General features: G+C 41.3%; 3 protein-coding genes across 8 annotated transcripts; 2 read left to right on the top strand and 1 right to left on the bottom strand.

The window, feature by feature from the left end:
- The first annotated feature begins 770 nt into the window (after nucleotides 1-770).
- On the top strand, nucleotides 771-5,743 carry si:ch211-248a14.8. 3 transcript variants are annotated; one of them, XM_040139830.1, is made up of 5 exons: nucleotides 771-852; nucleotides 1,767-1,825; nucleotides 2,307-2,503; nucleotides 3,605-3,905; nucleotides 3,998-5,743. In XM_040139830.1, the coding sequence occupies exons 2-5, from the start codon at nucleotides 1,807-1,809 to the stop codon at nucleotides 4,429-4,431; spliced, it is 951 nt and encodes a 316-aa protein (XP_039995764.1). In that variant the 5' UTR covers nucleotides 771-852; nucleotides 1,767-1,806; the 3' UTR covers nucleotides 4,432-5,743. The 3 variants fall into 3 exon arrangements, with proteins under 3 accessions (XP_039995764.1, XP_039995763.1, XP_039995765.1); XM_040139829.1 differs by having other exon boundaries at nucleotides 781-980; XM_040139831.1 differs by lacking the exon at nucleotides 771-852 and having other exon boundaries at nucleotides 1,026-1,825.
- ecd (ecdysoneless homolog (Drosophila)) lies at nucleotides 5,690-13,041 on the bottom strand. Of its 3 annotated transcripts, none has more exons than XM_040139828.1 (14): nucleotides 12,988-13,041; nucleotides 12,249-12,466; nucleotides 12,026-12,143; nucleotides 11,794-11,881; nucleotides 10,947-11,125; nucleotides 9,567-9,759; nucleotides 9,207-9,335; nucleotides 8,922-9,047; nucleotides 8,667-8,752; nucleotides 8,439-8,542; nucleotides 7,560-7,818; nucleotides 7,296-7,363; nucleotides 6,976-7,196; nucleotides 5,690-6,872 (listed from the first exon to the last, which is right to left on the bottom strand). In XM_040139828.1, exons 2-14 carry the CDS (start codon nucleotides 12,451-12,453, stop codon nucleotides 6,645-6,647), a joined length of 2,004 nt encoding a protein of 667 aa, XP_039995762.1. In that variant the 5' UTR covers nucleotides 12,454-12,466; nucleotides 12,988-13,041; the 3' UTR covers nucleotides 5,690-6,644. The 3 variants fall into 3 exon arrangements, with proteins under 3 accessions (XP_039995762.1, XP_039995761.1, XP_039995760.1); XM_040139827.1 differs by lacking the exon at nucleotides 12,988-13,041 and adding an exon at nucleotides 12,594-12,882; XM_040139826.1 differs by lacking the exon at nucleotides 12,988-13,041 and adding an exon at nucleotides 12,670-12,879.
- Nucleotides 13,042-13,423: 382 nt separating this feature from the next.
- fam149b1 (family with sequence similarity 149 member B1) lies at nucleotides 13,424-23,654 on the top strand. Of its 2 annotated transcripts, XM_040139976.1 has the most exons (16): nucleotides 13,424-13,669; nucleotides 14,380-14,496; nucleotides 15,096-15,240; nucleotides 16,018-16,166; nucleotides 16,337-16,480; nucleotides 17,401-17,562; nucleotides 17,691-17,872; nucleotides 17,980-18,122; nucleotides 18,970-19,038; nucleotides 19,637-19,749; nucleotides 20,002-20,226; nucleotides 21,055-21,178; nucleotides 21,385-21,510; nucleotides 21,763-21,844; nucleotides 22,378-22,515; nucleotides 22,624-23,654. In XM_040139976.1, exons 1-16 carry the CDS (start codon nucleotides 13,623-13,625, stop codon nucleotides 22,704-22,706), a joined length of 2,049 nt encoding a protein of 682 aa, XP_039995910.1. In that variant the 5' UTR covers nucleotides 13,424-13,622; the 3' UTR covers nucleotides 22,707-23,654. The 2 variants fall into 2 exon arrangements, with proteins under 2 accessions (XP_039995910.1, XP_039995909.1); XM_040139975.1 differs by lacking the exon at nucleotides 18,970-19,038 and having other exon boundaries at nucleotides 13,533-13,669; nucleotides 22,624-23,653.
- Nucleotides 23,655-23,665: the final 11 nt, after the last annotated feature.

Below are 23,665 nucleotides of genomic sequence, written 5' to 3'. Positions count from 1 at the left end.
TTGTGCTCCTGAGTGATTTTATTGAAACAACCTAGTCTACACTTTGTGAAAGGCCAGTGAAGAATATGTACACACAGTATATCACAGTATATCACTCATATATCACTTGTTGGTGTTTTGTTCAACCAGCCTAAATGACACACAGAGCCATGACTGAAAGCCCTCAGAAGCTTACAGGCCTGTTGCTATAGTATTCTGGATTAGTCGGGGCGCTACTGTGTTTGCCTGAGCTCCATAGTACACTGATCTCCATCCTCTCAGTCTGACGAATCTGTTTACTCAAACAGACCCTCACTCGTGAAGCCGTGTGGCTGATGAACTCCATGATGCCATGGTGGCCTACGCAGCTAGGAAGGATCCGGAAAGGGGGGGGGGGGAGTAAAGCTGGGGACGGACTATCAGGAATGTCACAAACAGGTGTTAAAGCTGGAAAGAAACAGAGCCAGGGTTTACTCTCTCCTGAGGAGAAGGTATATCAATAAAGTTAAAAATCTATAATCAATTTTAGATATATAACACGATAACATAGTGGGCCCCATTCCTCTCATGTGGCTGACAGTGGCCTCTATCTCTCAGTGTCACACATCGTGTGTAATAAAATGTGTCAGCAAACAGACATCTTAATGGATTCCACAGATGTCTGCTCTGTTTCTCTGTATCTTAGGACAAAGTGACTTTAACTAATTGTCATGCCTAGGTTGCTTATTTAATTATGGGAAGATAAACAGCCCAAGACCAAAGTCCATCTGGACACAGTTGGAAAACAAATGGGGCGAATGACTGCTGCACAGAGAGCAGGCTGACAGAGGCACCCTCAGCAGAATGGTAGGGAGGGAGACATTTGTTAAGAAGGTGAGTCATTAATATTATTCCAACTGTAATATTATTAGTAGAGGTAGGAATGAATGGCATCGACAGCCACTCGGAGGGAATGATCGGAGTTAGAAGATGAAATATGACTTCATGAGGAATTCCATATGGTGAGTGAGATTTATATTTCTCTCGCTTTCTCGCTCCTATCCATAAAAAGTGCGCAATTAAACACATTTTTAAACATGTATTGTTGTTTTTTTCACTAAATAGCTGTATTTATTTTTTAAGCAGCACGCACATTTCCCACTTTTAGCCTAATAATAGATAGACCTACACTATGTGGCTTTTCCGCCATTATTATCACGAGAATTCATGTAAGCAGAACATAGTGAGTCTACAAGCCATTGCAGGTTTTAAATATTTGTGTTTTTTTGTGGAAAAGTCTTCAACTTAATTTTAAAAAATAAGACTTTCAGTTTACCCATATAACTATAATCGTCGGCCTACACCTCTTTAATTTGTGTAAATTTCAATAAAGATCTCCAATATTCTGTTCACATAAGATTATTTTATGTAGATAGTGATTTTTTTTTAAAACACTATCCTAAATTTCCTGACTCATAAATAACCAGATTTAGTTAAGCATGAGAAATTTTGCTTGCAGCTTGGCAAAAACAGACTCAGCCATCAATAAAACAGAGTAAAATAAAGAAAACGAAAACAATATAATAGATATTTTAATTTCATGTTAATAATTTAATTGCAGGAGTACAAATTAAATCACATTTATGTCAAAATATTTGAGAGTTAACCTGTAAATAGCGTATAGCGTAGCAATATATGACAGCTACTGGTTAAACCTCTCCGTTGTTGGTGGGAGGACATATTGATTGACTTACTGATCCATGTTGTTATAGTCACTTGAATTTCTTTTCTCCCCACACTGGCTCCAGACAACAAATCCTTGCTTCCCAGCGGCATCCTCTGCACAGAATGACAGCATGTCTTTCAGGTAAAAGCTATCCTTCCCAGCTTTCACAAGTTCTATATTATCTGTGTTACTCTGGGAACAAGAAGAATTAGAAAATAACTGTATTTATATAGCCAAAGTCTATCTGGATACACACATGTATACAGTAGATTGCTGTTAAATCTATTACAGATATGTAAACCTGTCATTCCTGAGTGCAGTTTTCAAAAGGTTATCTATCAGCAAGGCAACGCAGCCTTCCCCAGTTGTTGAGCATTATAAAACATTAAGCTCAGCAAAAATGGGTCATTAAACATTAGCCAAGGCCAAGTTGGTATTGAATTTTTCTGTGGAAAAAAACAAAACAGTTCTTCTCTCAGTGTGGTTCCTGGCCTTTTGTTATTTCAACGTCTTTTCTCTTCTCACTCAACTACATTCACAGCTGTGTAATGTGGAAAATTATACAAACACGTACATTTCACTGGTATTGTGTGATTCATGTCTGCTCCTGTTTGCACTTCAGGGAGGCGGAGGAGGGGATGGTGTGACTCGGCGGTGAAGAGTCTTTCCTCTAATCAGGCACTGAAGCCCCTGGTTCCCACACTCTGCCTGGCGGTCGTTGTGCTATACAGCCTGGCGGACAAACTCCGAAACTTCGTGGCTTGCATCTTCATCCCTCAGTATCATTACCCGTACGCTGTGGCTCTCTGCTTTGCCCAGGTTGGTGCCTGCTCCCTGGCTTGTTACTATGGACAATTTCCTCTTTGCGCAAAATCAAACAATTCTAAATACAATTCTTTGCTTTCCACCCGCAAGTGTGACACCAATGCACACTATGGCTTACCTGCTGTTTTGTTTACACGGAGTGTGGGTCCTGACAGCAGGGCATTTACTCATGCTGCAGTTACATTTATCAACTATGCAAAATTTATACAACATGCAGCACTGTGATACCATATATACATACTGTAGGTACATTTGTGTGAAAAACACTGAATTTAAAAAAGCGGTACTAATACTGCTACAACTACTAATATTAGTAATGTGTTGGTGTAGAACAGAGAAGGCTCATTGACAATCCATTTAAAAAAAATTTAATTTTTTAAATGGATTGTTGTTAATCATTACAGTTAATTTTGAAGGACAAGGCATGTGGTGGTTGGGAGTGACAGAAGGGGCTCAGTGGCGATAACACTTGTGCATGATAGATGTTTAACCAAATGGCAGATCAAAAGACTGACATGTAAATATGACCCGTTTAAAGGATGGAACTATGAAACTACACCGATCAGCCACAACATTAAAACCAGCTACCGGTTTAAATGCTGTGACCCTTCACTTTTTTCACATTTTGTTATGTTGCAGCCTTATGCTAAAATAACAAAAAAAAGCATATTTGCTTGATAAATTACATAAATAATTGAATTATTACTTCAATTCCATTTATATGGTTTGACTAATCAGTTTAATTGACTAATCATTTCAGCAAAATAGATGAGTAGGCACAGAATCAGCACATTATTGGTTTGCATCATTTGCATATATGTCAGGAATTCAAAACCAGTGTCAAATATTCTTTTTGTATAAATTGTACACGTTATGGTGGCTCTAGAGAAATCTGCATTTCACTGAGAGATACAGATGTTGCTATGCTTAACGCTTTTTACCATCTGAACTGAGTTCCATTATCCACATAGGTTGTAGCAACTAGTATATTTTGTTTGTTAGAATCATCAGAGCTTTTCTCTTTCACACTTTTTATGTATACTGTAACTCGTTACAATGAAATTATCCAGGTTATCCATTATCCACATTTCCCAGGTTCTGATCTCCTTGTTAGTCCTTAATCTCCTCCATGTCCTGGGTCTGGTGCCTCTGAAGCATTACTCCAGGTCCCTGGGTGAGAGGGTGCTGGTGCCTGCTATCTGTAACAGCATCCATGCTGTGTTGGCCATGTGGGCCAAAGCCAGCAGCTCGTATGCCGGCCTCTTCCCCCTCACGCTACTTCTGCTGCCCCTGTTAACGGTTGGCTTTAGTTTGGCCCTGAAGCTGGCATTGATGCCATCCATCCACATGTCTGGTGTGATTTCCATCCTGAGTGGAACATCTATCGTCATCACAGGTAAACCTTTATGCTTTCTTTAGAGGTGAAATTGATGGTTCTTCACCTCAGAACAAATGAACCTCTACTGAATCTCCTCTCTCTCTCTGCAGCCTCCAAGGGTCTGTCTGGTGTTGAACCTCTGGAGTACATGTACGCACCTCTGGCCTTGGTCCTCCACAGTCTCTCTCTGACCTGGCTGGCTAAAGTGTCTGAGGCTGAGCGCTGCCGCTCCCCTGATGCCCAAGCGTCCGTTTTTGACATCTACTACACCCAGCTGGTCAACCAGAGCTGGGTGCTGGGCCTCCTGTGGCTGTTGCACCCGGACAGTCCCTGGCAGTTGTTGAGTCAGGGCAGCTGGCACAGCCTGCTCTTCCATGGATACCTGCTTGCTCTTCTCCTACTGGGGATGGTATTGAACTTCCTAGTTGGTATATCAGCTCTGTGTGTCTCACCTCTTTCTGCTGCACTGCTCCACTCAGCAAGGCAGGTGGTGCAGCCGTTCTTCCAGCTTCTGGAGTTTCACTTGAAAGGACTGTACCAGTGAGACATGCAATCCACATCATTGACGACAGTGTTTTTTTTTAAATTCTATGGAGAATAACAAGGTACCTTTCGACTTTCTTCCTTTCACGGTCTCGTGAGCTGTGCTACTGAGTCCCATACATAGCATTTTCAGCTAAGAGAAAATACAGAATGTCAGCAGAGAAGCAGCACGCATTTAGTGACCATGACAGCATATTACAAACATATATCAAGCTAATGATTGACACTTGGGTCCAAAACTCTAAACGAGAAAGACCAGTTATTATCTTAATGCTGGAGGAGTAAAGTAACTGGGCACCAGCGTCTGTACAGGACAGGACACAGTGTAACCAAAACATTTTCAGACCACGCCACCTAAACAAAGATTGCACTCTTCCAGCTGGGTAAAGAACGTTAGTTTTAGCCAGAGCGTGGCTTTAATGGGACAGGAGCAGTCTCAAAACTAGCTCTTTTACAATGGAACAAGTACAAAGAAACAGCATGGGTCAAACAATATAAATTTTCTTTTAGAGCTGAAGGTGTTACTGTAACAAATAACATTAAGCACCTTTTTTTCTAATGTATATTCATGAAAAACTGAGTACATTTGAGAACTGTGTTTATCAGACAATAATTCTATACGTTATCCAATTAAAATGATAACTCTTGATAGTGAACACAGACTTTCAGACCCTATTGTATACGTGACAGAATTTACTTAACAGTTTTCATGAGATGTAAACTCCCATGGTTCACTGAATTAGATTTCAACCAGAGCTCTGTGGAAGTTGCCCTTGAATGACTCTGACAGCTTTTTTTCAGAGGAGAAGGGATAACACTGAGGTCCAGGTCGTTTGTACTGGACACAGACAGTTGAACCCACTTTATTACATTTGCCTAAAAGCGTTACAAATATTTAAACCCAGATCCTTGTCTAAATGAATTTTTAACCAGAGCAAGTTTCCCTTGAATTAATTTGACTGCTAAGGTATGTCGGATGAGAAGGGGACATGATGAGGAAAGAGTTAAATGGTGCTGACACCGATTTCTTTGCGTCTACTGTAAGTTATCATCAGAAGCTAAATTATGTCTTGATTTAAGAATAAGCTATGAATATTCAACTTTTTCAAATATGTACTGTATATTATTACATTTAAAAACAGCGGTAAACATTTCATCATTTCAAACGCTTAGAAAAATAATGTGGATCATGTTGAGCCGAGTTGATGGTGCACCAAAGAGAATCTGAATATATTTAATAAACTGAAATGACACTAAAATAGGTTTATCTGCAAAAATATTTATTGTTTCTGACAACAAAATGTAAGTGCTGTTAAACACCACCATCAATACATCCATCCCAACATTAGCAGCATGTATTAAAAATCCACTGTAAACTTGATAAAATGGTACATCATAATTTGCCAGAGAATATTTTACTCTGAGTTTACTGAAACAAACACGGATGTCAAAAACGTACTGAGTCTTTAGATCAAAAGACAAGACTGTCAGAGAGACCTGGTTTCCACGAATAAGTAACTGAAAAACAAACAAAACTTGTCATTAAGATTCGTAGCAACACAGACATGGACATCTGGATGCAACCAAAAGTGAAGATAAATCCATTTCTTTTTACACTGCCATAAACAGGACCCCAGCATAGATAATCGATGGGATATCAGTTTGTTATGTTTTACATTTATGGAGTAATTTGCTAACTAATACAGACAAGACAGAAAGCTATCATCTGGATATAAAATCTTGTAAAATCCTGTAAATAATTATGTTGTTATTTTGGTGTGTTACATGTATTTTTAATTAATGTTATTTTGTCCAACTAAATGTATTTTTTGCACACATATGAGCTTCCTTGCCTTTTTTGTACTTGTGCACATTTAATATTAACTGTAAAGCAGGTTTCAAAACATTTAAAAAGATTTTTTGCAAATGTGTAATAGGAACACTCTTCGGTGTGTCTGCTAGTCTTAAAGCACAGAGCTTTACAGTGAAGCACAATGAATGAATGTAAACAAAGCCAGATTTAGTTACAATGAAAACTCCACAGGACACCTTTAACCTCAATGAGTGCTTCAGCAACAGAAGTACTGTCGACGTAATGAGGGGGATTCCGCTAACAGCTTTAGACGCTGCTCCTTGCTGGGTTTTATTTATCGCATTTCATTCTGAAGGGAGGCCTGCCAAACACTGGCTCAGTCATTAGTTACTTCTTGTTCGTTACGAGGAATCAGAGTTGGGTGGTAGGTGTAAGCCCAGGCTCTGCAGCAGGTTGGAGGCCGGTCCGGCCAGCCCGTCCTGGCAGCTGAGGGACTCCAGCAGGTTTGTGACCAGGTTAAAGTCCACATCAAGTGGCTGGATCTCCTCCTCTGTCTCTTCAACCCCTCCCTCCCTTGGTAGACTGCCTGTGGCAGAGAGATGAGCGGAGCCACTGTCCAAGTCCGCCTTCTACAGAAAGGACAAATATAGTAAAACAAACTGTTTCTACATTCAGAACGAAATGGCATTATTTCACTTATTTTTAGTGCAGTTTTGTGAAAATTAATCTTACAGTTTGATTGAAGCTTTTTCCTATATTAGTGCTCATCAGCTCCTGATCCATTTGGTCCATGTATCTTCTCAGAGTATCCAAAGTTTCTTTCCCGTTCATGTCTACATGACCAGAGGAGCCCTCTTCTTTCTCTTCCTCCTCTTCCTCCTCCTCCTCCTCCTCATCGTCATCATCGTCATCATCGTCTAGATCATCTGAGTCTAGCTCTTCCTCTTTACTTCCTATAGAAATGAAAGACAAACAGATTCAGCAGAGGAAGATATGGCAGGTTTCTGCAAGTTATTTTTTACTGTTACACATCTTTCATAACTTCCACATACCTAGCAGTCTATCCAGTGCCTTGGCCATAGAGTCAGGCTCAAAACTAAAAGGCTGATTTGAGCTGATCCTGGAATAAAAAGAAAAACAATGGGAAATCTGCAAAGAAAGCCTCTTGGTGGGGCAACGCACATCTGAATAAATTAGCTGGATCTAGATCGAAAACCATTTTGTTCATTGGCCCAAATGTGCCTTTGATGATCCTAACTAAATATTGTCAAAATCGGTCAGGTGTACTGGCCAGATAGCCAGTCAGTCTGTCTCACCAGGGCAGTTCAGCACCCTCATGTGATGACATGGCACTGAGGAAGTTCTTCATCCCCTGACTGACTGCTACCAGGCTGTAACCGGCCTCCTCTTCCTCCTCCGCGTCCTCTGTCTCCTTTCTCCTCTCCTCTGCACCCCTGACATGCTGCGCCTGTTTGCAGGAACTAGAGTTTTGGCTGCCATCAGCAGCCCCCCCCCCACTCCTCTCTTGCAACATACGCTCCAAATCCTGAGCTGTGATATCCAGCCAGCTGTCACCTGGAGACCGACACAAAGAAAATTCATTATGGGAAATGTTTGAAAGAGAGAAGGGTAGAGAATGGAGGATGCGTAGCAGAGGAACAGAAACTGAAAGGAATTGGCAGGAAGCAGAAAATCCCAGGTGGCAGAGACAGGCAAAGGCAATGTCGACTTTCTAGCAAAGTCATCTAAACCTTGGAATACATACTTTTTAATAAGTAATTTCCTCAGACAGACGTTACTCAGCATTAGGACATGTGAAGGACGACCAAGTTGAACTAAGTAAATTACACTCAAGTGAGATCCACAATCTCCAAAATCATCCACAGGGTGTGATTAACAATGCTGCCATTTCCGAATGTCAAACCTCTTCTATGTACAGATAATATTAACAATGTAAACACAAACATTTGTCATAATTTTGATGCAGGAATTGTTAAGTCTCTAAGTTCAGACATTTCTGCTGTCAAGACTGGTCATCATTCGACCCCCTTTTACTGTAACTGAAAAAAATTCAAAATGACATCAAACAAACATCTGAGGTGCTCTTAAAGGACGAATCTGCAAACTTTTCACAAATGCCTTTCAAGTCTGATAATACTGAGTGTTTCATAGTAAAAACATGCATTTTCACTCACTGTCCTCTTGGGGGAGCTGTGACTCTTGTTTCTTCAGCTCCTCCAAGCTGAAGGAATTGCAGCTGTGCAGCAGCTGGAGAACCTCCTCACCCGGGGACAAAGCACTGACAACACACACAATATCTATATTCAGACAAACACAACTGGATGTTACAGACATGCATAATCCCACAGAACTCATAGTTACACACACAGAGACACACACACGTGTGAAACCACAGTCCATACCTCGATTTTGAGGCGACAGACTGTTTGAAGAAGTTCTCTGCAGATCTTTTCAGTTCTCTGCTACGGGCAGAACCTTCCAGTTCTCCCTGAGTTTGACAACAATAAAATTAAAAATTTTAATTTTCTACAGTGGAGAAATTCTGTGTATATTGTATTTTCAACAATCTGGGCTTTTATGTTTAACCTAACATTCCAGGTGTCGCTAACTCTTACTTTCAGCACACCCGACGTCATCATTCAAACTGTTTGACTTACCTGGAAGTAGCCGTTCCTTTTCAGACTGTCCATGAAGCGTTTCCACTGAGGGTTGCAACTGACGGGGGCATCGGGCTCTGATGACGGCAGCCTGCACTTAGAGCACAGGATCTCAAAGCCATGTGCCTTCGGGCAGGGTCACACACAGGCGGAGACAGATATTAAAATAAATAACAAGAGTAAAAACTCCTCATTACAGGCTGCCTTGCATCGTACTTCATGCATAACAAAAGCATAATTTTATTAATCTAACAGACAGATCAGAATGATCTAAAGGTGGTTCACCAGTTTCATGCCGAGCTCATGGGCTTTGTACTGGGGATGAGAGCGAGGAGGCAGGGTGAAGCCGCTCCTCCGGTCTGTGTTGAACTGTTGCTGCTGCAGCTGGGCGTACAGGCAACGGGTGAATGTCACCTGGAAATATAGACAGAAGTACAAGGTTATGGTTTGCAAAAGGTTTTGAAGTCATTTCACAACAGCTGAGACACACAGTACATATGAAAAACTAATACACAGTGATTACAGTACATGAAATAAACACAACACTGAAGCAATATTTTTGAAATAAAAATGCTTCCTTTAGAGGAGGTCAGCCTCTTCTCTTTGCCTGCACTGCTACAATCATGAATCTTTAAGTGTGTTTACCGAGGTAAGGACTCTTGTATCAGGAGGAAAGGTCTTGAAGCTTCGACACGCCTGCAGGTCTACTGGATCCCGCAGATAGAAAGCTGACACTGCAGGGGCGACCAGGTCTGGTCGCTGTGCCAACACCTTGGCAATACCCGCAGGTATGAAGCAGTGGGCACGGTGGAGGCCTGTTGTAATCTTCTCTGGGTACCTAAGTGGAAAGTAGAGATCGATTTCGGGGCTCCAGACTAACTTTTCCACTGGTAGCATTGGAGCTACCAACTTTCTCAGTTGCTCGCACCAGCACAAGATTTGGTCACAACCTCTTTTTTGTGAACGGGAGTTCCTCTTCCGCTATGTTATAGGCAGACTTGAACTCGATGACCATTTCATCCTCCTCTATTGATCGATTACTCTCATCTAACCTCTGAAAAGAAGTGGGGAGGGGCTCTGTGTTTTGGGTGATGCATCAGTGCCTGCAGGGTTTTGTGTTTCTCACTGTTGTTGTGCAACTTCAAAGTTTCAAGCTTAGACTGTGTTGACCTGGTAACAAGTTTAGAGTTGCCTGCGACAGACGGGCCACATTGCCTACAATACACACAAAGCATAGCATTTCCCTCGCAACCATGGGTTCTGCGTTAGCCATTGTAGTTGAAAGTAGAACTCTTTCTTCTTCACTGACTAAGTCTGTGTCTCTCTGCAGCCTGCGTTCTCATTATGATTAGTGTCTGAATCGGGACCTCTCCTTGGCTCTCCCTCTCCACCAGCCTCCTCTCTCTCCTCAGTTTCTTTTTCAAAATGATCAGCTATAGGCCACTTCATCTTTGGAAGACGGCAACAGCTAAATAGATTGTTTTTTTCGCATTTCATCAGAGTGCAGGTAGGAACAGACTGAGACTGAGTACTTCTTTCAACCACAATGGCTAATGCAGTACCCATGCTGGGGGGCACCAAAACAGCCTAATGATCATCATACAATCGCACAAATGTGACCACGTGAAATTTTTAATTGCACACTCTGAAAAATGGTCGTAACCTGGAGCCCTGGACATGCTATACCAGTCAGATACTTTTACATACAAATCTTCCTCTTACATACAATATTTACAAGGGTGTTAAGACATTCTTGTGGATCTGCAAGTGTTTTATCCAGGTTGCAGTGAATCTGAGCTTCCAACACTGATGTTGCACCTTGAAACCCTGCATTCTGACATTTTGCTTTTTTCCTATTACGTGTAAAAATACAGAGCTTATATGACCACCGGCAGCTGATGTTGTGACTTCTCTTTACAGCAGGTTACACTGAAGCTGTGTCAATGACTAATGTTAATGTCAATGAATTTGCACCAGATTTGTGTATCAAAAGTAGACTTTTATTGTGAAAAGACATCCTCTCACCCCTGTAGTCGTTTCCTCAGGGCTGAACAAATCTTGGGACTTGCCCGACATGCGTCTGGGTGGGTGGAGAGCAGTGCAAGAGCTTGTGCCACAGTGGGTACCACATCCTTTGAGATGCCCACTGGACTGGACTTGGAGGGGCAGGGCAGGATATGTAATTCTCCCTTATAGAGGAAGACCTGCAAAAGAGATTGAGTGGAACAATGAAGGGTTACACTTACAGTAAATACAGACAATGTCGAGAAGAAGATATTTAAAAAGGGCCACACTGGTGTTTTTCATGTTTTACTCCACTACCCACAAATGTTCTTATTAAAATAGAAGATTCATTGAGATTATTTTTTGTCAAAGTTACATTATCTAGGTGTTGGAGTCATGGTGTTATGGACCCTTTAATGATACCAAAAAATAAGTGTTGTTAAATCAGTGAGGTGACATTGATTGTTGCTTGCATGAAAAGTTTTTTTTTTTTTACTCTTGGAAGTTAAATTGTCTTTCAATGTTGTGACAATAGCCCCAGGTCAAAACTGGAATGCACACAGTAATGGATTACCTATTTCACATATATTTCAGGTACATTCAATAACCATAGCTTACTCAGATGAACTGAAACCAAAAGTTGCCTGGAAGGTGGGATATCATTTTACAAATGGTATGCTCAGGGAAACAGTCTGTAGAAAACTGAAGTATTATGTGATTCGAATTTATGGGGTTAACACATGCAAGCCCTCTAGAATGGTCCTTTAGACAGACATGTCGATGTAGAATTGTGATAAAACATAAACAAATCCATGACCACCATCAACAACGTCACCATCATATCTGCAAGCTCATCAGGACATCTCACCCTGAGTTCACTGGTGTCTGGATTCAGCCACTTGGGAAGAAAATCTGCCGCTTCAATCAGAAGAAACTCCCCATCGTTGTCCTCAACTCTGCACACACAAACATGAAATGAGAGAGAAGCGCATGACTGTCAAACCGCTGAAAGGGAGCCATGTTTAAGCACTGTAATATGGCAATCAAATCAATCATCTTTTGTTTAAAAAAATATAAACTCAGAGCACTTTCTATCACACCTGGCTGCGAGCTCTGGGAAAGCCTCTGTGATTTGCTGCAGGAGGTAAACGATAAACCACTCATCCTCCACATTGTCCCCAAACTGAGTGCTACCACCAATGTGAGCAGGGACACCTCCTGTCAATAAAAAGAACATATATCAGTCTTTAGAGTGGGTAACATTACCAGGAGCTCCGCCAATATTTGAATCAATTCATCTCTGGGCTGCTGACAAAACTATACCTTTCTCAGGATGATAGATGAGGTTGAAGGACTGATGCTGCCAGATGTACTGGATCAAGAGTGGGGCAACCTTTGCCAAAATCTCCTCTACAAGTCGTGAGAGATGGTCCTCAGTTTGCTGTGAAGATGAACCGTCTGGCTGGATCAAGAAGAGTTTGTACTGGACTACGTCCTCCTGAATCACTCTCCTCTGCAAGGCGTCCATTGTAGTAAGAGAACTGATAAAAAGACAGCAGGCCCGTGATATACATACATATATGTAAGGTCGGCATTTTGGTCTATCCTTGTATTATGTCTCTAGACTCAATTAGAGAAAACTATCAGTGAAGTATTAGTTTAAGTTACCAGAGGCTCAGTCGACCAGGTGATAGTTAGGGACTTATATCCAAGATTTTCTGATGGTAGTGTCAGTCAATCTTACCTTGGTTTGTTTTTAATTTTCAAATGTTATGTCTATGTGAGGCCTCAATGCGAGAAAAAACCTAAACTTTTCTCATCTCTACGTACGGCGCTATCATGCCATCTGTCACTGTTTAGGTCCTACTGCGAATTCTCCTCGACTACCCAAATCGTGCGACAAATAACAGTTCCTGCGCTTTGTATTAACCAATTTCCGCTGTTCTGCGGATAAAATAACCTACATTACACCCAATTCACGTCTGAAAAAAACATACCGCTTATGGATATAATAAAAATAAAATTAATTTATTACATAATGCTCATTTTGAGTTTTACCCACCAGCGACAAGCGGATACCTTTCAGAAACGCAATCACCGTGTCGCAATGAATGCTGGGAGTTGTAGTTTTACAGCTGATGGTTTAACGGTTATTTTGTGGTAGTACGAAATCTATTTCCCGTGAGACCACGGGAGAACGAAGCTGCGTATCCATGACAGCCGTGTTATTGTTGTTGGCGCTGCTGACATTAGCAAAGAAAGTCCTCTGACGGTGACGGTTGCTAGCTCCGCTAACGTTAAACAGTCATTATTTTTAAGATAAAAACCTAATCTGTAGGATACTTCAGCACCACACACGATGCTAATTTAGTGTAGCAAAATTAATCTCAGTGGAAATGTGTTTTGAGAAATTATATACTGCTGTTCGTGCATTGTTGATGTTTTATTTGTCCGTCCATGTAACGTTAGCAAGTGAGTTTTTTGACGTAGCTTCCTCCTAACACTAGCTGTCATAATTTAATAAACAGCGTTAACATCTGTAGACAGAGCCCTGTCCAGCCTCCTTGCACTAAGCGTGTTTATCTGCGGACTAGAGGAAATGTCAGCCTTCCCTCCAAACTCTTCCCAGCGAGTCCTGGAAGTGGAGGCAAGAATGAGAGACGAGGGCTTGAGCCTATAAAACGGAGACAAAGTAGGATGATTTCACGATACAACAGAAGACCTGTATCACACAAACTTGAAATGTGAGTACAAAATATGAAAGGTCACAGCTCTCAAATGAGCTGGATCCGAGTCTTTCTTCCAACTCTCAGAGGCTGACTAATATTATTCTGCACTGGGGAAAATGAGATGAGTGACTGACTTGCCCACCACTATCCAGGGTATCTGCAGGTCTTGAAAAGTCTTTAAAAAGGATTGGTTACAGTTTTCACAAAAGGCCTCAGTACAATTCTCAGTACTTTCATTACAGACCTCTGACATGACCTCTGATGTAACATTTATATGTGGACTTTAATAAGATTATTGTGGACTAATTAGTTTTATAATTGGTTAATGAATCCCTCCATTCATCCATCCAATTTCTCCTGCTTATCCATGTCCAGGTCATATTTAATGATTTATGAATGATCTTAGTAGGACTTATTGTTATATACTGCTGGGAAATACTGCCAAAAATGCCAAATTGCCATCATTAATGTCTTTCATACTATGGGCAGTATGACATTGAAAAAGTTATTCAATTGCATTCTATTTGGTATTAAACATGTCTTACAAAGTCTTAAATTTCACTTGGTGAACCCTGCAAAACTCTGCATCATACTTTCATGATGTTGTGTCATGTTATTGCGACTATAAGGCCATCACTGACATTAATACGTCACTAATGTCTTCCCCAAACTGGGACTATGCACTCAATTTTCTGATTAAGGTTTTTGATCTGTCTCTTGTGCAGTCGTGGGTTGTCCCGAAGCAGCCTAGACCACCACCCTCTCCCAGAGGAAGCAGACGATAACCAAACCCCTCAGCGCTACCTCCATGACCTCCAGGAAGCTGTTTCCGCTCACAACAGGTAACCGAGTCCTGGTCGTTATGCAGACGGACAGGCCTGGGTCGTTCTGCAGGGACACAAACATTTGCAATGCCAGAGTAAGGCCAAGATGAAACTACTTGAAACTAGTATACACAGATGCTCTTGCCTGAGCTTTTTGTAATGTTACACCATCTTGAGTGGACAATTTATTCTCAAGGCTCTTGCTATGTGAAAGGAGAAACCAAGAAGCAGTGGATTAAATGATATCACATTGCCTGCTTCAGACGAGCAATTAAAAGAATAAATTATGAGGCCGACTGTTAGAATATTCAATAACTTTGACGTTTGCCCTTTATTTTCCACTTTGAAACCTTGCCCATGATTATGTCAGCAACCACCACCAGTAAGATTTCCTCAGCTGCATAACAGAAACCTGGTTTATATTATGACATAGAGAGTCAAGGTGTTTGAATATACTTGTTAAAACCACTGGGTATGAGTGAAACAGGTGATAGGTTAATGTAAGAAGTGGGAGCGTTGGGAACAGATTGTGAACTATACCCCCGACATGAAACGTGGTGAAACATTACTTCTCAACTGTGCATAAACCTCACAACCTTCTTGTTCTGTCTATGTAGCTCAGAGACGTCTGCTGCCTCAGGCCACTCTGACTGTTGCACTGTCATCTCAGTAGACTCCAACCAGTCCTGGTCAGGTATCCAAAGCTTCACAGGCACTGGCATATCCACAGAGAGGAGCTCTGTTTTCTCCTGGGGCTACGATGTAAGTCTACTCCTGAGAAAACAATCTTAATGTGAAATAATGATGCCAGCCTGGCTCTCTCTTTCACACAAGAAACGTTCTTGAGCATAAGCACACACACGCGCGCGCACACACACACACACACACACACACACACACACACACACACAAACAAACAACATAGTTTGTCCTGTAGCATTTTTCTGTCCTCTTTGTTATTCTGTTGAAAAGATGGAAAGACTCCACAAACATACTTTCATGAACAACACACAACCAGCCACTTTATCATATGGTAGATGCCTTGATTGTCTGCTACTTCTTTGTATAACAAGGCCTGATTCCACTGGGTATACTTTTGTTATTATGCTGTGCTTTCTAGCCTCAGCTGGTCCTACAAAACTTTTCCAGGACTCAATGATTTATTTATAGTTTGTTGTCCTCAAGCTGCCTCTGAGAAAAAAAAAACTCTGTTACACAAACTAACTCATTCTTAACTCATCTCTTTCTCTATGTCTCTATTTTGTTTCTTTTGTAATAGCATATGAACAATCCTGCTTGTCAACAAACCCATACACACATCCCAGGGGGGCGTAGGAGCTAATTACAGTATTACACTGAAGCTTGCTGTGAGATTTAAAAAAAAAAAAAAAAAAATGAAAAAAAAGTGGCAATGTGTTGCCCGAAATTGATGAACAGACTGAAAAGTGGCAGCTTTCAATCATAGAGCTGGTGTATGAGAACAGAGGAATTACTGGCTCTCTTTCCTGTGTTTCTGTCTCTCTGTTTTCTGTCCCACAGGAGTTCGACAAGGCTGCGTCACGACAGGTGCAGCAAATGTTTGAGGAGATCGACAAAGAGCTGTATGAGGGGAAAGGCATTGGAGGCGGGATACTCCAGGGGCTGCAGGACGAATGTCAGCAGTGGGCCACACGTTTCCCACATCTTCGGTATGTTATCTATTGTTACTACCAATCCTGTGACCTTTTAGTAAAACAGGGCAACAGTGGGATCAAAGATCAAAGCTGAATTTGGAGGCTAACAGGAAAAAAAAACATTCCACTGTTGCATGAAAACATAATTATTTTACTTATTTGTTGATTGTATGTGTGTCACTAAGGATCCTGGGGACTCAGCTGGTGTATCCCAGTGATGAGGGCTTCCAGTGGTACGCTACTTCAGGGAAAGGCAGCTCTGCCAGCAGCCCATCAGCAAGCAAAGAGAGCAGTGTGAAGTCCCATGAGACGGATAAGGGTGGCACAGAGTAAGTCTTAACTGCGCTGACTGGCATAAGGTCAAGGTACATTTCCCTTCATTTTTAAAACCTATAGTACTGCCTAATTGAGGTTGGGTCTAAAAATATAATTTGATTGTCATGAGAAACCTCTGTTTAAGGAGATACAAAGGCAGGATGTATTTTGTGTAAGACACATCATTCTGTATACTGATGTGAATTATATATAAATCAATCGTTCATTGGAATTTCATTACTTGAAAACATCTTAGGGCCAAATTTATTCCCTGTCACCTACTGATACAAGCAAATTCTGCCAACAGATAATACTTTTGGACCCATCTACAAAGTGTGTTTGAAACTTTGGTTTATAAGAGCTAGTTTATGTTGCTTTATTATTTAAAGAAATTTGTAAGAAGTATTATACCCCTCTATATATGGGTGGCTTGTTGGCTTGCTGTCCAGATGACTGGTGCTGGTGCATCAATTATAGAGGAGTCCTGGCTGACTGCAGTTTTGTGACCTAGATTCTCTGGTTTGTTAATCAAGTTTGTGGGGCAAAATCATGATGCATAGCTGAGATAAGTAGTTTGCTAGGGCTGCCAACTTTAATGGTAGACTGGTTGTAACAAGGCAGTGCCACTGTCTGACTACTCAAAACTGAGTTTCCCTAGTGGAGTTAACGGAAAAAGAAATGTTGTATGTGGCAGCCACTTTGTTAATGTCACGATGAACTGTGTTAGTGTGAGCTTGTGTATGCATGCAAATACTGTAACGGTTTGTTCCAGGATTTTCCTTCTGCATTTCAGCCTGTGGTTGTCACCTGGATTCTAGTTTAATCGTTATTCAATAAAGACATACATCATGTGTGGGCTTGTGTCCGTGAGCATACAATGTTATGTGTACATATTAAGGTGCTAATCTATGCGGGCTGTTGTGTCGGCGGACAGGTTGAACGTGCAGGGCAGGAGAGCGGAGCTGATCAAGTCCTCCTCGACAGAGCTGCACGGGCCTCCTGGCACCTCCGATGACTTCAGCAGTCATTATAGGCCGAGAGTGATTGAAGTGGAGGGTCTGATGGAGGAATACCTGGCTTTTGATAGCAGGGACTTGTGAGTCACTCACTTTCCTCACGCTACACTGGATTGTTCTTTTTTCCAGAAACTAAATCTAAAGCTCATCTGCCATCCGTGTATTGTTCAGTTTGGTTATAATGATTTACTATATCTGTCGTCAACAGGGAAGACGAGTGGGAGCAGGATTGTTCAGAGTCAGGTCGGAGGCATCACTCTCTACCCCCTGTCTCGCCTTACCGGTGTCGCCGTCAAGCTGTTCTTGACTTGCTGTTTGATGATGTGTGGCAGCAGCTGGTTGGCTGGATGAAAGAGCTAGTTCAACGCCACTGGGAATGCTGTACCTCAAGTACAACAGAATTTATCTATTTTGCATGCATTGGACCTAACTGACATTAACAAATGTTCATTCTTATGTACTGTATTTGGACGTGATTGTACATGTGTGGTTGGCAGATGATGAAAAGATTCCTGGAAACTTGAGCCCCGTGCAGCAGGACTCCAAGAATCCCTTCATGCTGCTCTCCACGCTGCCCACGATGCTGCCCAAACTTAGCCAGAGCAGGGTTCCCCCGCTCACAGCTGGCCTGCAGTTCCAGGTCAGTGGTCTGAGGGGGGCTGAGAGGCACCAGGGTGTGTCTGGGGGAGTACCCTGGGTGCCCCATTTCCATATCATCACTGTCAGCAGTTCTGGAGGTCAATTCAAAATTGTTTTTTTTCTTTTTAAAAATTAATCTGTTTGGGCTTTTAACAGATACGATGAAACATATTAAATAATGATGAAGTTGTGACCTTTTATATATATTACAGACAATGACAACAGCACATTTCAGGAAAAGTTGAGTTTTCATCACTTTAATAATGGCTGCAATATATAAGATGAAAAGAAAATGATTAAAATAGAATATTAAACTAAGTTGACACATAGTGTTAAATAGAGTACCAGTGCAGATCAGTACAAAAAGTGATTGTCTCCAGGTTTAATCCATCCTGATTTTAAACGTTTGTAGTAGAAGAGATGTCTTACTCAAACTGACCTTCAAGGTGATCATTTTAGCCCTGAGAAGAGCATATAACATTTGCTCAGCATCCCTAACTTTGAGGGCTTTTTGTTCCACAGTCCACACCTGATTGTCACTTGTTTTTCACGCCTACCTTTTGCTCTTTCAGTCTTTCAATGCTTCCAATTCATTAACTTGTGTCACTGTTTTCTTTCCTTTCCTCTTTACTTTCTGCCCTTCACCTTTCCAATGTGTTCCATGTACCTTTGTATCTTTTTTCTGTTGTCCTTTCTTTCCCTTTCCTTTTGTCCATTCCTTTTTGTTCTATCTCTTTTGTTTTTATTTCTGTCTTTATTTCGCCTTATTGTTTTGTACCTATTTTCCCCTCCTTCCTTTTATATCCACTCTCTACCTTTGGTCACGCCTTTTTTTTTTCCCCTTGAAGAACTCAAAGTCAAGGGGCTCAAAGCACAAGTCCAGACGGAAATCCAAAAAGCAGAAAAGGCCGTCCACTGTATGTAACTCCCTTACTTAGAGCCAAAATGGTGGCGTGTTGTGTGCATGCTGTCCACAGCGGCTCAGTATCTTAACCTCTAGAATAAATGTGCTTGTGCCTGTTGATTAACACAAAAGCATCACCACCATTTATCCTTTTAATTAACTGCAACTTATTTTTCAACATGAACTACTTTGATTGTCTTTAGAGCTTCCTTCTCTTTCACAATGAGAATGTTGGAATGCTTTATTTTGCTAGTTTTTACTTTTGTTGCATTTGAAGTGTTGTGAATGTTATTTTCAGTTGGTGGCATAGCAGATATGAGGTCCTCCTGACATAACTGCATGATAATTAAACAATTTGTTGGAGATTACAGCATACTGTATTGTACATATGGAAATAACTAACCATATGGCCAATGGTCGTCATAAGATAAATTCTTAAATATCTGACCTGCCTGTCTTCCTATGTCTCTTCTCTCCTCTTACTTCTCTCTGTCCTTGACCCTTTAATCATTCCCGCCTTTTGGCATCGTTTGCCTTTCATCCCTCTCCTTCACCCCCCACCTTCCTTCTGTCTCATTACTTTCTGCCCCTCATCTCACACCATTCCCCAGGCTGGACGGGTCCCAGTTGGAGCAGGGCCCACCCAGCACAACCTGAACGACCTCATCGTGATCCACAGCATCCCCCTGCAGCAGAGGAACCTGGGTGTGCTGGATAGAAACCAGTATGGACAAATTTTACTTTTTCTAACCAATGAGCACCGGTGCCTGTATGGAAAAATAAAAGCGTAAACAATGACACGTCCACCACACATTTCTACATTCTCAATATTCCCAAAAAGAGATGGGCATAGCCTCACGCATACCACGTTTTTGTCCCTGATTTTAACACCTTGTTTGGCAGAGTACACAGCCAGGTGGCAGCAGGTGAAATGCACCTTTCATCATTTGTGTTTCACTCTGTCATTCCCAAACAGGGAGCCAGAAGAACGGGCATCCCACAGACCAGGCTCCAGCGTCGTCCCCTCCAGCAAACCTCGCCCTCGCCGAACCCTGGAACAGAGCTCTTCTTCGCTGTCCCGCCCGGCACACTCAGCTCGACGCAGAAACCCTCCTCCCCGGACTCTCCTGCCACTGGTTCCCAGCCTGAGTCAGTCCAGCACAGTGGGATCCATGGATGAGGTCGTCCGCGGGACACGTCTGTGAGTTTCAGCATCACAGGAACCCCACCAACCCCACCCAAACTCCTATTTCGCTTTATACTCCCCCCCCCCCTCCCTCTGGAGCTGTGCAGAGGCAGAGAGAGATTACTTTGAAAAAATAATCCCTTTCAACATGTGCCTTATGGCTCTGTCTGGTAGAATAATGGGAGATGACAGAGGTTTCAGTTGTGATACCAACGTAACAGATGAACTTGTCATGAACCGCAGGCAAAAGAATAATTGTGTAAGGTCAGTTTTTCTGCAAAATTCAGGAGATACACTATCTTAATATCTTATGGTATGTTTCACAGTTTGATATTTTAATAAATATGCTTGTTCGCTTTCCTCCCGAGAAAAATGAGAAAACTGAATTTTTCTTTTACCTTTACTTTACTGCCACCACTGTGAAGTTGCCAGGCAACCAGCGGGAACTCAACTTGACAAAGACAGATATAAAAGTGTTTTCGATCTTTTCTTCTAACTTTCAGTTAGAAAATCAGATAAACACATTTTCCAAAATGTTAATCTAGTCCTTTTAATATCACAGTCCTGTCACGGGATTAGATAACTTTTAACCTCTTTATAGCATTGTGGTGAAAAAACAAACAATTATCTACAAATCACAACTGTTCTTTATTATCCAAAAGTATCTAACAAAGTAGATTTTTAACTCTGATTTTCATCCTTACACCCACGCTGTGAAGTTTTACATATTTCCCACAGTTATGGCTTCAGAAATAAGTATATGTTAGCAACATAGATACGGCATAGACAAATCTATTTATACTTGTTTTTATGTACTTTATTTACTTGTGTCTTCTTCCACAGACCCACGGCCAGTGACCGCCTGACGTCTCCACTGTTGCCTCTGAGCAGAAACACACTCCTTCCCCCCATCAGCAGCGGGGACCCAGATACATCTCACTCAGGGCAGCAGTCCAAACCTGCACAGGTATAGCACCACTGAAACATAACTGTGTTGACAATGATAGATCTACCAGTACCCCCAAAATTTAAAAAGTATAAGTGTACAGCCTAAAAAAACAATTGTACATTTGCATTTATTAATTGTGCTGGTCAATTTTTGAATGCAGTAAAACACACCTATGACCAACTTTATAAGACCTGTGTATTTGTCCATTTTTTCCATCCATGCAGCGTCAGAAAGGCCCATCCAGCCGCGCCCACAGTGCTATAAATGACGAAGGTGGCAGTTCAATACCAAGGGATCGTCACCACCTGCTGGACATCTTCTCTCGCCCCAACACCACTCACACATACAGGGTGAGATGCTCTTTATCATCAAACAATACAACATGTACAGACAGCATGCCATCACTGACGGGGCAGTAATGATTACATTTTGTGTTATGTAAAGAAACTGTCGTGCTATTTTTATTTTTCCAACCATCAGGTTTAGGTCTATATTATCAATTGGGCTTTTAAAATTCCATGTTGTTAGCTGGAGTGGTTAATGTTATGAGCCGTATGATCAGTACGCATGACAGTACGATTGACCCTTGGCTTTCCTTTCAGTCGGACACTCCGTATCGTCGTTCCTTCACAGTATTGGACAACATTGGGCAGGGGCGGCCAGGCAGAGCCTCTGTGGGCACAGGTCAGAAATCCAACTTGAATAGTTGAATAAAAAAAAAATGAAACGTACTCCCACAGCCCTGTCTGATCAACTCAAGTACTGCTTCACCAACACCACCCCTCACATTCAAATTGTGCTAATCTAAACTGACTTTAAACTCGATATTATAGTATAAAAGTGGATATATTAGGGGATGTTGTAAAGTGGGTTTGATGCATTTGAACTGTCAGTGTTTAGGTTGCTCCATTCCTTTTAGCTACTTATTCAACTGCTTTTCCATTACTAATAGCTATTTCAATAAATGTATCTATTAGTGTTTCAGATGTTTATCCATTATTTTTCACAATTTCAGACATTAACTCAGACATTACTTTTAGCTAAATATTTAAAGTATTTATCTGTTAATTTTGGCTTATTTCAACTGCTTATCCATCCATTTTTAGTTTATTAGTTTAAATGTTGATCTGTTCCTTTTAGCTATTTTAACCATTCATCCACTTCTGTACTTTTAGATAACCCTCTCAAAGCATTTATTTATGCGTTCATTCCACCAGACTCTCTTGGAATCGGTGTGACCGGCGTCAGTCTTGGCATCAGCAGCTCATCTTTCTTGGACTCGTTTTCCCACCACCCCTTGGGGCACTCGCCCATCAAAGACGAAGAGGAGCCAGACCCACAAGCCCCTGTCCCAGGTCAGTAGATTAAAGCGGCTGATGAAATCCTTCCAGACTTAGGCCTCAGATAAACTATTAATGTGTTCATTAAATTGAGATTTTTTTTTTAAATTCTCTTTCCCATAGCTCCACCAGTGCCTGTGTCAGTCCCACCTCGGTCTTACACCCGTGGAGGCATCTCATCCAGAGCCAGCAGACCCGGCTTGTAGTTTGCTTCTGACCTCCAGACCCTTCAGCCATTCAATTTTATACAGCACAACAAAGTGCAACACTCTGCAGCATCTGTGCCCACTAAACATTTTTTTGTCTTACTCAAGTAGCATAATTTTTTCATAGTATGCTGCTTTCGTGAGGTTTTTGTTAGAGGCCTATTTTTGTATTTCAGAAATCAGCTTATGTGGCTGCCAAACACAAATAACTGTCAACAGTAACTCCATCTTCGTGTACAGTGTGAGCCGTATGTGTAGACATTGGTACGATGTATGTATGATCTGACTGTGTTTATATCTATTTATACGTGAACGTACTGTATATTATCCTCTGCGGTGTGTTGTTATACTGTTAAATGACTATACAGGGAATAACACATCCATCCAAACAGGGACAGAGAGGATAAAAAGCACTTTTTTTCCCTCTCTGATGCTACATCAGAGAGTTTGGTACTGTATCTTTTATAAGGACACAAAAAAAAAAATCTACCCAGAGCCTCTTAATTTCATATCATTGCACACAGGAAAGAGAACAAGAGACGCCACCTTGAAAGTTTTTGGTTGCCTTTCTTTCCATTTCAAATCATAAATCAGAAGAGGTAATAGGGTGGATGTATAAGCACTGACAGGACATCTCTGCAGCCCACATCCTTTTAAGACTACACCTCAAGATAATGTAGGAATGCAAGAGGCAGTTACAGGAAACTGTTTGTAAATATGTCTGTACAAAATACTGTATTTGATTTAAATGTATCCTTATTACCAGAGTAAAACCAAGTGAGGTTGCTTTGACAGGTAACATCAGGGTTACTGCAAAAAAAAAAAAAAAAAGGGTAGTTTTCCCTTCATTCATTATTGAAATAATATATCCGCCAACCATGCTACAAAAGGTGACAAAGCTTGAAAAATCAGTTTTTCTTCAATGCTTTTTCTTTGATTTTATTTTATACAAAAGAATA

The sequence above is a fragment of the Xiphias gladius genome, chromosome 11 (genome assembly GCF_016859285.1).
Source record: "Xiphias gladius isolate SHS-SW01 ecotype Sanya breed wild chromosome 11, ASM1685928v1, whole genome shotgun sequence".
Taxonomy (NCBI): Eukaryota; Metazoa; Chordata; class Actinopteri; order Istiophoriformes; family Xiphiidae; genus Xiphias; species Xiphias gladius.
This window is presented reverse-complemented; position numbering and strand designations above follow the sequence as displayed.

What these genes read in the sequence shown, in the direction of transcription:
- si:ch211-248a14.8 (XM_040139830.1), top strand. An exon ending in TGGCTCTCTGCTTTGCCCAG is followed by an intron (nt 2,504 to 3,604) that starts GTTGGTGCCTGC and finishes CACATTTCCCAG; the next exon opens with GTTCTGATCTCCTTGTTAGT. An exon ending in AACATCTATCGTCATCACAG is followed by an intron (nt 3,906 to 3,997) that starts GTAAACCTTTAT and finishes CTCTCTCTGCAG; the next exon opens with CCTCCAAGGGTCTGTCTGGT.
- ecd (XM_040139828.1), bottom strand. Translation starts at nt 12,453, where the DNA reads ATGGACGCCTTGCAGAGGAGAGTGATTCAGGAGGACGTAGTCCAGTAC. An exon ending in CTGAGGAAACGACTACAGGG is followed by an intron (nt 9,760 to 10,946) that starts GTGAGAGGATGT and finishes CTTTCCACTTAG; the next exon opens with GTACCCAGAGAAGATTACAA. An exon ending in GGCACTGGATAGACTGCTAG is followed by an intron (nt 7,197 to 7,295) that starts GTATGTGGAAGT and finishes TCATTTCTATAG; the next exon opens with GAAGTAAAGAGGAAGAGCTA.
- fam149b1 (XM_040139976.1), top strand. Translation starts at nt 13,623, where the DNA reads ATGATTTCACGATACAACAGAAGACCTGTATCACACAAACTTGAAAT. An exon ending in GTATCACACAAACTTGAAAT is followed by an intron (nt 13,670 to 14,379) that starts GTGAGTACAAAA and finishes TCTCTTGTGCAG; the next exon opens with TCGTGGGTTGTCCCGAAGCA. An exon ending in TTTTCTCCTGGGGCTACGAT is followed by an intron (nt 15,241 to 16,017) that starts GTAAGTCTACTC and finishes TCTGTCCCACAG; the next exon opens with GAGTTCGACAAGGCTGCGTC.